Source organism: Chinchilla lanigera, unplaced genomic scaffold, assembly GCF_000276665.1.
Source record: "Chinchilla lanigera isolate Chin_1 unplaced genomic scaffold, ChiLan1.0 scaffold00036, whole genome shotgun sequence".
Taxonomy (NCBI): domain Eukaryota; kingdom Metazoa; phylum Chordata; class Mammalia; order Rodentia; family Chinchillidae; genus Chinchilla; species Chinchilla lanigera.
This window is the reverse complement of record NW_004955437.1, coordinates 16136937-16149376: the sequence shown is the minus strand read 5'-3', so window position 1 is coordinate 16149376 and position 12440 is coordinate 16136937. Positions and strand designations below refer to the sequence as shown.

Genomic DNA, 12440 nt, shown 5'->3' with positions numbered 1-12440 from the left:
GGGCTGAATTAAGGTTCCTTTCTCCTATCTGTCCCCGCCAGTCGTCTGACAGCTGCTCTTGCCATTGCGGTGCCCTCAGAAGAAGTGTGCAGTGCTGAAGGAGGATATCTTGTTGAATGAAGAGAAGCCGGAGGAACAAAATCAAGGAATAAATTTGGAACTGGGCTGTTGGCTGCACAGCTCAGAGTGTAAGGATGTGCAGGCATAGCTGATTGACAGAGAGCACCTAGCACAGTAGGATCCTTTAGGCCAGGAGAAACTTCCTTCCTGTGCTAGAGAAGCCCAGTTTACCAGACCTCGCTGCTCCTCAGGCTCCATGTAGGTGGGAGGAAACCTCTTCCTTCACTGAGGCCTGGGTCAGGGATGCTCAGTAAGTGTTCGTAGAAGGGGAAATAAGTGGACCATCCATTCTGTATCTACTGGGGTAGCTTCCTATTTAGAGAGACCATTTCATCTCAATATATCAAGTGTCTCCACTCAATGCTGGGCACCCTCATACAGGCACTTCGATGGTTTATAAACATAATGAAATCAAACACTCTTCTTCTGCTTACTTGGCCAGTGCTGTGAATGGAGAAACCAGTGTTTCATGTTTACTTTATGTTTGTGTGATTTGCAGCCTTTCTCATCTCTCCAAATTGCTATCTTCTTCTTTCAACCAGCTTCTTTTTTAAAGGATTAATTTTATTAAAATCCGTCAAATTAGAGTTGCCTCTGTCCAGGGCGTCTCAAGATCCATTCATTATGGTTTCTTATCTTGGCAGATGATCTGCCTGGAAAGGCAACTCGGCCATTATGCACATCCAAAGCCCATCATTTCTCAACCAATGGTCAATTCACCAAACATTTATCTTTTGGCCTCTGAGCAGTGTGTCACTTGGCCTGTCCCTTCGTAGTTTGGGTTGCTGTGCAAGATGAAGAAAAGAGGAAGAGGGGTGTGTCTCTCACTTCCCTACCACCACCCAGATCTTTTTTATTAATTAGATGGCATACTTGAGGTTTCACAGATGCCCTGTCTGCTGACTCCCAGCCCTTTGGCCCCATGATGTTGGAGATAGCTTTCCACAGTCCTGCAGAACTTTTCACTGGTGGAATGGTGGAATGATATGGCAATGATAAACTTTGATTTGGGGATTGTTCACCTAGGGCTCACCTTAGAGTTTGAGATATTTCAATTGTAAGAGACCTCCAGAGTCATACACCCTTCCCAATTTATAGGAGAATAAAATGAAGTTCAGAGGGGCAAGGATTTGACTGAAACATTATAGCAGACAGTGACTGAGGTAGGGAAAGTCTCAGGTTCTGGAATGTTCTTCAGGTAGAGGTTCTCCCAAACTGCCATCTCCCTAAGTTCTGAGATGGTTCTGAATAAGTTTTAGGACTTCTTTTGAAGGTTAGCTACTTGTTTCCTTTTCTCTCTGGGATAGCGTTTATGTGGATGTCTCCCCAAAGCCTCATGTAGTCCTAGGTGGTGCTTTTGGAAGGTGGCTGGAGTTAGAGTGTGTGAATGTGGATTAAGGTTGTGATCCTAGGATTAACAGTGTGGATGATGGAAGCTCCACCCTGGGTGTGGGTGGCACCAATCAATAGGCTTGTAGCCTGGGTGAGATAAAAGGGAAAGGCAGGCCCATTACTGCTGCTACTGCTTGCTGCCTTCTGCCGGCCACACCATGAACTGTTTCTTCTCTGTGATGCCTCTGTGCCATGCCACCTTGCCTCAGAGCCAGTTCATTATGAACTGAAACCTGTACAAACTGTGAACTGAAATGAACCTTCCCTCCTTTAACTTACGGGTGTCAGGTATTTTGCCTCAGCAATGAGAAAAGTTACCAGGACACCTACCTCACTAATTTCTTGCTCTGAAAATAAAACGTCCCCATTCGTTTCTCAAAAACAACCTTTCTGCTAACAAGCCATCCTTGTATTTTTATAGGATTATTCTCATGTTCCATATCTCACGTGCTCCCCATACCAGTATGTGCAAAGTGTACCAGTCAGGATACATTTTCTGCCTCTGTGGCAGATTAAAAATTCAACTTTGCAAGGGTTATTTTCCCAAAGCCATATACCACATCTGGACTTGAACATAGAGCACATGTACACTTTGGGGTTGAATTTTGCATGTCTGCTTATTGCATTTGTTTGGCTTCACTGAGTTGACAAGAAATCCTTGATCAGAACCACAAGCTCCCTAAGCAAATACCATAGTGGTGTTCCACTGCCACAACAGCAAATAACCAGAGGGGCAGGGGAGGTGGGAATCTTGGTTTAACCCCCCGGGATGACTCTTGCCATGCATCATACCACACATCTGCAGCCATGTGATCTTCCTTCTTTGCCCCCCGCCCCCATTGCTAGGTATCGATACTCAAAGGACTAGAATGTGTCACTGTGTGAAACAGGAAAGAAACCTTATCATGCTGTTCTTTGAGAGATTTTGCAAAACATGGAGCTAGTGCAATTTTGGAAGAAAGAAATGGCTCTAATACATGCTACTTTCAGAGCTATGGTATCTCCTAGGACCTTCTTTCCTGTAGGAGATATAAAGTTATCTTGTAGTCTGGGCCAGAAAACATGTTTTCACCTTCTTCAGCCAACTGGGACCTCACAGAATCAGCAGTTGGCACATTTTTGCTGGCTTTCCTGGCCTGATTCCATTCCAGAGGGGACTGCCTATGGGGAGGTGGTCTTTGGGCAAGGATTCGGTTAGGGCCCTTCTGGGATCACAGGGCCTTGAGGCCCAGCCATGTAAACGTCTCCTTTTCTGGTTGGCTTGCAATGAGTAGACCGCATCTGTTGGATTAAAAATTCGCTTTCTGGAGGGTGGTGAAAGGCTTGTGTGGAAGAGACACTGTTATCTTTCAAGCAAACAGCTCAGGAGGTTGAAGAGCAGTGTTCTTGGCCCAACATATGTTTGCCCAGTGGCCGTGGGAGCGTCCCCCGCCAGGCGCTGCCTTCCACCCCATGGCGACATGCACGCATACCGCGGCTGCGGCACACCGTGTCCGCGCCCTCACATCTCCCTAGCAAAGAAAACCCCCATTTATAGAACCCACCACACAAACTCACTCTTTGGACTCTTAAAAACAAACAAGATCCCAAGGCCACAGGCTTCATGCGTGCATGTGTGGTTTTGTAAAATCTCAAGCCGTGAATCAAAATAATTTTGGAGACATAGTCAAAGCCCAAGCCCAAGTCTTGGGATGAGGGTGGGGAAAATGCAGGGCAGTTTCCCTGGGAAGAGGGAGGACAGGGAAGGATGGGAACAAGACACAGAAGCATCCCTGGAGCATGGCTCGTTGTTATCGCTGTCCTTAAGGATGTACTTGCTGTGGTAACTTCAGGAGAAACAGCAGGGTGAGAGAGGCAGGTGATTGCTACAGTCCTCGTCTCTTTCCCTTCAGTGTCCAGAGCTGCCTTGGCCACGGTACTTAACAGTCTGCTGTCCTACATGGTTTCTCTTTATTTTAAGCCTAAGTTTCATCTCTCTTCTGTGGCTGCTACACTCATTGGGAGCAGACTTCAGGACTTTTCCAGCTTCTGTTCCCCTAGACGTATTGCTTACTAAGTACCCACCCTGCTGGGGACCATGATCATGGTTTTGAGTGCCAGCATTGAATTCCCTCTCTTTCTATGTCCCCTTAACAGCAGATGTGGAGTAAATTTAACTAGATGCTCAAAAGAGGAGAATTCAGTTAGGTTGAGATTTAGTTCAACCCATCCCCTTAGAGCGAAGGACCGGAGGATCAGCCCATGGTTGTCTTTGTAGCCCCAGAGACTCCCAAAGTCCTGGACAAAGAGTTCAGACTCAATAACAACAGTTTACAAACCGGAGCCCCTTCGCACACATTTCTGTAAAATGAGTAAAGAAATGACACAGAGAGCCACATTAGCTGGGAAATCTCCATCCATCTCTAGCTAATGTGCACTTCGTCTCATGAGAGCCACATGAAAAACTCCACAAGAACTAATTCTCCTACGGCTCATTTTAAGAGGATCAGAGATTGTAGGCTGGATAGCAGAAGGCCTTGAAAACCCATCTAGGTTCGTCATTTTAACTGAGTTCACGCAATGATTGAATATACAAAGCTATGTATAATGTTCGGATGGAGGTTGTGGCCATGGTGGATTTCTGGGTCTGGATCACAACTAGAAATTATTTAGAGGTAATAGAGCATAAGTGAGAACACCGTACTGCAGGTCCAAAGGTTCTGGATGCACCTAGATTATGACGTGTGCTTTATTTAGAGAAGCTACTTTATCTCTGAGCATTAGTCCTCTCCTGTGAATTGGGAGTATGGAACACCCTCAAATTTCTCTGGACCCAAAGCCTCGGAGTCCATAGGAAGACCACAGTGGGACCCATTTTGCATAAATAGAGCTGTGCTTCTGATAATGAGTTTACTGTTTGTAGGAGTCCAGTGTGTTGAGATGTGCCTTTTTATGATAGGGATGTCACAGCGGGGGAAGTATTTAGGGGGCCCTGCACTGTTCCTGCTGGAAGGTAAGAATAAGGTACAGCATTTGGTGCCACAGAATGGCAGAGCCAGGACGCTGCTACCCTCTTCCCACCAGGCTGGCCCCTGAGGGGCCCTGTGGCAGGGGAGTGGTGACTGTCAGCAGCCCCTGTCAACTCCCTGTATTACAAGGAGCTCCAGTCAGATACCCGTGGTGTCTGGAGAGAATGGTGGAAATACATGAATCTGATGTCTGTTTGGATATCTCCTTAACGCTCTTCCTGACTCATCTCTGATCAAAAACGTGTGATGACACACAGGCAGTTCAATCCTTGGTTGAACAGCTCTTCTATGTTTACAAGTGTTAAAATGATTGGTTCATGACATCTCCCCACGTCTATTATTTTCTTTTACTTGGTTTTGGTTTTGATTCTGTCTTCTAGAACCGCATGGACTTTATTTATTTATTTATTTATTTATTTATTTATTTAGCACTAAGCTACATTTCCAGTCACTTTTGAGTTTCCATTTTCAGACAGGATCTCACTGAGTTGCCCAGGCTGGCCTCAGATGTGCAGTCTTCTGCCTTGGCCTCCTGGAGCACTGGGGTTACGGGCACGTGCCACCATGCATAGCTAGATTTAGTACATTGACGCATCTGAGTCTTCTGTGCTCCTGGTTAAGCAACACTGACTGTCTGAATCATGGCGTCACACCCTCTTTGCCTCCTGGTAGTTCTCCTTGGGTGGTGTTTATGAATGCTGATGCCCTTTTGAATATCAAAGCTCCATGCAGAGTGGAGTTATAATGGATTAGGTGATGGATTAGGATTACAGCATCTGTGATAGTTACCTCCACCCTGGCTATTCACACTGAGCCCCTACACACACACACACATGCGCACGCACATGCATGCACACCGTTCTTCATCTAAGGCTCCTGCATCATGTGTGTGAGGAGTTGTCTAGTTTGCTTTGATAATAGTGTTTCCTAGAGTTTTTCCTGATATTTATTTATTTCTTTATTTATTTATTTATTGTATTTTTGAGACAAGGTTTCGCTCTGTAATTCAGGCTGGCCTTGAACTCATTTTGTAGCCTAGGCTGTTTTCAAACTTGCAGTGATCCTCCTGCCTCAGCCTCCCAAGTGCTGGGATTACAGGCATGTGTCAGTGCATACTTACATATCTGCATATGTCTCTGTCTGTGTCTCCTTTGTAGCTATTAACCCCTGGGTAATATTTTTTTACAGTTTTATCTGTTAAGTAGTCCACTGTGAACAAGCACTTTGAAATCAGTTGCTGGCTGTGGTAGTGTATGCCTGTAATCCCAGCACTAAGGAGGCTGAGGCAGGAAGATTGCTACAAGTTTGAGGCCAGCCTAGAATATATAGTGAGTTCAAGGCCAGCCTGAACTACATAGTGAAGCGCTGTCTCACCCCAGCCCCCAAATTATGCTACAGAATGCTTATAAAGTCTCTGTGTACAAGATAGCATATTAATAGCAGTTTACAAACTAGAAGCAACTGAAGCAACTTTGATGATTCTTATCTGTCAACAAGAAAATGCCCAGGGAAACATAAGGCACATTAAGTTTTATGTGGTGAATGGAGGCGGACTTGGACAGACTCTCACTTTCCACGCATGAGATGTTGTACCGTAGTGTACCGTAGTTGATTTCAGGAGCTTAAATATATAGCAGCAAATTCTATTAGGTCATTAGATGTCTGACTATAATATTTTTAGTTGCTGCATGGTATTTCATCATGCAGATATATTAGGCTTTATTTAATCATTCCCTTGTTGTTGAACGTTTAGGCTTGTCAACACTGTTTTTAGAGCTAATGCTGGAGGGAACCTTCTTGTATTTAAACCATACGCATCTTTGGTATTTACTGAGTAAATTATTAGAATTGGAGTTGTGGATGGAAAAATGATCATTTTCCAGACTTTTACTGTAAATTGCCACCCAGAAAGATCACAACAACTTTCCTGTCCCATTAGTCTTGTGTTAACTTATGGTCTTGAAGTTTTGAGAAAACCATGTTAAAATTTAAGAAAACAGTACATTATCTTGTTTAATTTGAATATTCTAGATTCCCGGTGAGGCCCAAAACTTCTCCTATTTTTCTGCTATTGACCAATTTTCTTGCAAATTTTCTGTTCACGTATTTTGTTCATTTTTCGCTAAGAATTCAGCTTTCTCCTTAGTGACTCACAAAAACTCTTTCCATATTAAGGTTGTTAAACCTTAGCTTGTTAGAGCAGTTGCAAATATTTTTCCAATTTCAGTTTGCCTTTTGATTTTAGTTCAGGTTGTTTTTTTTTTTTTGTACCAGGATCTTGTGCTTACCAAACAAGGCACTGTGCCACTGAGCTATGTCCCTGGCCCCACCTTTTGATTTTAAAGTGGATTTTTTAGGGGAGGAGGGGCCTAGTTGAACTTTATATTTGGGCCTTTCTATTATATACTGTAAAAGTTCATCTTAGTGGGCTGATACAGTGGTTGATTCTAATAGAAGTGTTTGGGACCTTAATGCATCTTTCTTAATATCTCTCTAGGGTCTTGACTTTCATACATGTGATGAACATGTCCTTAACCACATCATTGGCAAAAGTTCCATCATCCTGTGGCTAGAGCAGTTTGAGCTGTTAATCAGTGTTTTCCAGGTACATTTTGAAGCAATTAATTTTGAACTTTTATGTAATGTCATTTTCCAGCCTACTTTTTGCCTTCCTGTCACAGGAATATCATTAGAAATTTATTCACAGCCATTTTTGAGTCTGTGTACAATATGTATTTTGCTATTCCCAGTTAAGTTAATATCTGTTCTCCTCAAACTGTCCTTAATGCATACACACTGCCTGTTTGAGAATGTATGAAATATTATATTGGTATAGGTCCCATCTAATTCCATAGAGAGTTTGGACTAGACTATTAGCATTAATAAAATGAAAAATATTTAAATAAAATATCAAGTGTATGGAAAATTACAAACCTTAAAAATTAAGGCTAGAAAGCAGATACACAAATCATGAGGTGTTACCGTTTTAAACTTGGGTTACAGTTTAGTTCTGAGCTTCCTGGTAGCAAAAGTAAAAAGGTCAACATGATTAGCTACATTATTTACATTGTCCTAGGCATGCACATATCTGTCTCTCAGAGGGATAATCTGACTAGAATTTTGTATAGATAAATTTATAAGCTCATGAATGCAAAAGCTGGAGAAACTACTTTCTTCCTTTCCTTTTCAAATAACAACAGCCACAAGTCCCGATTTCTGGGCTTCCAGCTCCGTACTCATTCTCTACAATTCTTTAGATATTGTATTTGAAAGATTTCTTAGTATTATTAGCTGTAGTGCATGAAGGCTTTAGTTTTTTGATTGATCTTAGATTCAGATCTCTCATACCGCTATTGAATTTTATGTTTTGCAACTCAGAGATGATCCATCATGACGGCAGACTCGGGGTTGACTTTGACCCCACGTGTTGTACATATTTTTAGTGGCCATAACGCACCCTGTACTACAGACCCGAGCCTTTCCACATCCATGCATTGCTTAGAGACATTTCCACTTCCTGCTCATGTACTTACGGTGGGGACTATTGATTTATATTACAATTTGTACATAAATCTCCAGCTGTGTGACCTCAAAGGCCAGAAAATATAAGAGAACCAATATACATATTGCAATGTATATGTTACTGTATGCATATTACATGCGTGTAATACATTATTGTAGTGGTGCATCTATGTAATATATATAGTTACCTATCTATTCACCTAAGCAGGATATGAAGAGTTTTATGAAGGAAGGGTACCTCTCATGGGGCTTGATCCACAGAGCACGTAAAAGTGCCTGTGCCACCCGGGCCACTTACTAGGACAGAAATAGTTGCGCCCCAGTGCACTGACCCTCTTCTTTCTTCCCCAGTTCCTCCCAGGTAGCTTTGTGTTGCCTGCCCTGGCCTGCAGCTCCCATCAGGGACTTGGAATATTTCTCTCCAACCTGCCATGTGCCAGGTATGGGAGTAGGATGAGAATGAGACGGGAACAAATGACCCTTTCTGCTCTCAGAGGTGACGCTGAACAGATGCTGGCCAGAGCAGCATCCCTGGTGGCCTGGTGGTAAGGTTGGTAGTGGACGGTGACTGCTTAGCTTCTGGACTGTGTGGAGGTCTAGGGACCTGCAGGGAGTGGTCAGGTCATCGGGAGGCGTGGTTAGAACTGCAGTCATTTACCAACTGGTAAGGAAATATTTAGATATTTTCACCACTGTTTGGGGATCCAGCTGTGGGCCCTCCGATGTTACTCTTCCTGTTCTCGAAAACACATCCCAGGGAAAGGTGGGAGGCATCTGGCCTCTGGAAGAAGGCAAGGATAGGGATTTCCTCCTGGCTGCTGGCCAGGCCCTGCCTGTGTTCTGTCCTCGGGTTTCTGTTGGCTGCTTTTCTGTTAGGCTGTTCTGGGCTCCTGCTGAGTGGTTGGCAGTAGGTGAGAAGTCCTTGGTCCCCCAAAGCTCTCTGGGTGTGCGGCGGTCGCAGAGAGACATCGTCCAGAGAGACAGCGCGGGCCCTTGCATGACAGCGTGACTAGCCAGGGTGGTAGGCATTAGACACGTGGGTGGGGCGCCCCTGGAATCTCCACGGCTTCCTTGCTTTCTCAGCTGAAAATACATGCATGGCCGTTTAGGTGGATGGAGTGGAGGGAGAAAGGTAGGATCTCAGTGAAGAGCTTGTTTTCTTGCTTGGTTTGAGAATATCTGATTTTTGATTCTCATTGGAGGTTCTAAAAGGAGAGATGCTTCTTCCACAGGGTCTGTGGCTCGCTGTCCCCACCGCTCGCTTCCCTTCCTCGTGCTGGGCACAGTGTCATGGCTGGTGTAGGCAGGAGCAGAAGGAGATGAGATGTAATTCCAACCCCAGCCCATATGCCCGGGAGGGACCCAGGTTCTGGAAGGAACCTCTGGTGGCTTCTGGGCCACAGTGGGCTGGCACAGGCAGGCTGCAGATTAGAAGCCCCCTGTTCCAAACCTGTCACCCCACCCAGGTCCTGGCCTTGTCCTGTGAGTAGCCAGATTTTGGGGGGAAGAAGGAAGGAGGCTGAGTATGCGCCCACCCAGGAGCACCGGAGGTTCTTGTGGGGCCCATGACCCTGCCCAAGTCCGCTTCACAAGAACGCCCTGCCGCTGGCCTCACCGGGCAGGGCTGTGGCCGCCTGTTTAGCACCACTGTTTTTATAAGCTAATGAGGGCAGAGTGTGAGCCACAGGCGACGATGCCAGGATATTAACTGTGACAGGAAGCTTGATCATAATTATCTTAACGAGGATAGGGTTAATTACAGTGGAAACTTAAAAGTTCTCTCTGTTTGACTCCACTGGAGCCGAATGCATTGTGATGGTTTGTCATTTTGATGTGACTTTGGAAAGGCACTTGGACTCTCTCGGCAGCCGCCGCAGCTCCTAGGGGAGCCCAGGCAGAGCCTTGCAAAGGAGGCGACCGAGATGGTACCTGTGGGTGAGATCACAGCAGCTCTGGCTGGCGGAGCGGGAGAGAGGCCCCTGCGAGGAGTTCCGCGGTGCTGATGAGGTTTCCGAGCAAGCCAGCCGCTGCCAGCACCTGTACCCACTTCCCCACTGGGGGTCCCTGCTTGCCCTTGGGGGCTCCTCCAGCTGGCTTTGCCCAATAGTGGGTGCAGCCTTGCCTGCCCCCTTCAGTCTCCACCCCCATCCCAGCATCACAGACCCTGCCAGGGAAGCCAGTGAGCAAATCTTTGGTGACAGCCACCCGCTCCACAAGGGCTCTGATTTCAGGGTGCATTTTGCCATCCATGTGCAAGGTTACAGCAGAGAAATTGCAATGCCGTCCTATCTTCCCTGCCAGCTACCACTGCCGTCCGGTTAAACACCAGAGACCTACGTGGATCTTGAAAGCCTTTTCTGCCTTGTCATTATATTTAACAGCACCTATGTATTGCAGGCATCTGGTATAGAGGGCTAGGAACTCCTGCATTGTTGCAAGTAATTTCTTTCTCCCATTCCTGCCTGGCAAACAAAAATAATTTTAAGTGAAAAATGAAGCCATCTTGCAGGCGTATGCTTATGGGTCCCTCCATGCCATCTGAACCCTCGGGATCACTTCCACTCCTGTCTTCCCCTTCACCGTGGGCTCTGCTCCCTGCCTCCTGTCCCCCACCCATCCCTTAGCTCTGAATGGAGCTGGTGAAATCGCCAAAGGCCGTATGCACCGGAAGCAGAGAGGCAGAGGTTGTTTACTCAGCAGCCCCCTACCCAATGAAACATGGTTCCCTTTTCATCGAACAGTTAAAAACATTGCACGGCAAAACCAAGTAGGTGCCCAGATTCGAGGTGGATTTCCCTCACTCCCCTCTGAGGTCTCATTCTGGTGTGCAGCTCGGCCCCAGATCCTGGCCCGCAGAAGCGGGTGGTTGGCTCAGTGGGCTGTGTACTAGTGTGCCTGACTTTGTCCCTCTTCATGCTGTGTGTGTGCGTGTGTGTGTGTGTGTGTGTGTGTGTGTGTGCGCGCGCGTGCGTGTGTGCGTTGCCTCCCCGAAGCACTCTTGGAAGGGAGGTTTCTTCTGCTTGCCAGTTGCCAACTGCTCGCTGTGTCTCATGACAGAAGTATAATATTTGCATAACATAACTTGGGAACAATGCGTATTTGGATGCTGCCCGTGACCAGAGCCCAGCTGATGTTTGTGCACAAAGGACTTATTAGCTGCCCATAAGGCTGCCTGACAGGGGGGAGGCACCGCCACTCCCCTTGCGGCACACAGGGGCCTGGGCCTGAGAAGCCTTTTTGATTGGTGGGCACCATTCATTGACCCCGCCCACTGGGGGAAGGGACTTGAGGAGAATGTGCCCGCCCCCTGCGTCCTCCACGTATCCCCCAAGTCAGGGGCCGGGGCGGGGTCAAGGAAGGCAAAGGAAGAACCAGCAAGTGGTTCACCCTCTCAGTCTTTGAGGCCCTGGAGCTGGAAGGAACACGGATCCGTAGCAGGGTGCCCCAGTTCACACTGCAAGATGGTAGAGCAGAGGGAACGGCCCACACCGCCCTGCCTACGTGTGTATAAGTTGTGTTTTGCTTCCCAGAACCCCGAGGAAGAAGCAGAAGGAGGAGAGGAGCAGCAAGTGAAGTGTCATCGGCCTTCAGCCAGAATGTGTACAGCTGGGGCCTTCCACTCTGCCCAGGCAGTGGTGGCTGTGGAGCGGGAACGCTGGGAACTGGGCCCTGTGCGGGATCACCCTGAGGCCTGCAGAAATTGGCACGCAGGCAGGGCTGTGGGCCCAGGGAGCCTGCAGATTTAATCACTGGCAGTGTAGTTTACACCTTTCAGGTATCAGCTCCCTCTTTCGGAGGCCTCTTGGGAGGAGTCCCACCCGGGAGCTCTGGGAGCCTCGGGAGGCGCCCGTGCTGAAGCGCACACCCCCACCGGACACGTATTGCACACGCAAGCACACAGGACCGCCACGGAGGTGCTAGTGGTGAATGACCGCAGTGTGGGAGACATCGTCCCGATTCGTCACACTCTGTAGACTAGCGAGGGATTCTGTGCGAGCCTCCCTCCAGCAATGCTGTAGCTCAGCTGTCGGCCCGTGCAAGCTCAGCACATCTTGAGGGTCTGGCAGGTGAACGAACGGGGAGTGAGTGTGTTTGTGCAAATCCCTGGACCAGGCAGCTCGCTTTAATTCATGTCTTGTGTGCGCCCGGGCAAGCACCGTGCACAACTGCCCCGTGTCCCTGCCCCATGAGAGCCCGAGTTCACTTCCAGCTACGTGTACCAACAATACCGTTTTCCCTACTTTCTGATATATTTTTTCCCCTAAGCCAGGTACTTCATCCTCGCCGATGCCTTTTTTATTTACTGTCTCGACATCCACATTGCTACACTTGACAGTCTTTCTTTTTTTTTCAAGCATAAAGTGAGAAATCTACATTCCATAAATTAAAACAGTAACT

At 47.0% G+C, this 12440-nt stretch overlaps 1 protein-coding gene across 1 annotated transcript in view; it reads left to right on the top strand.

The window, feature by feature from the left end:
• Nucleotides 1-12440, top strand: part of LOC102024845 (chromosome unknown open reading frame, human C10orf11) — a 494818-nt gene that overhangs the window by 23838 nt on the left and 458540 nt on the right. The window contains exons 2-3 of the mRNA XM_013516966.1: nt 7018-7125; nt 8394-8482. Coding sequence (XP_013372420.1) covers nt 7018-7125; nt 8394-8482 — 197 coding nt within the window. The remainder of the gene's footprint in view (nt 1-7017; nt 7126-8393; nt 8483-12440) is intronic.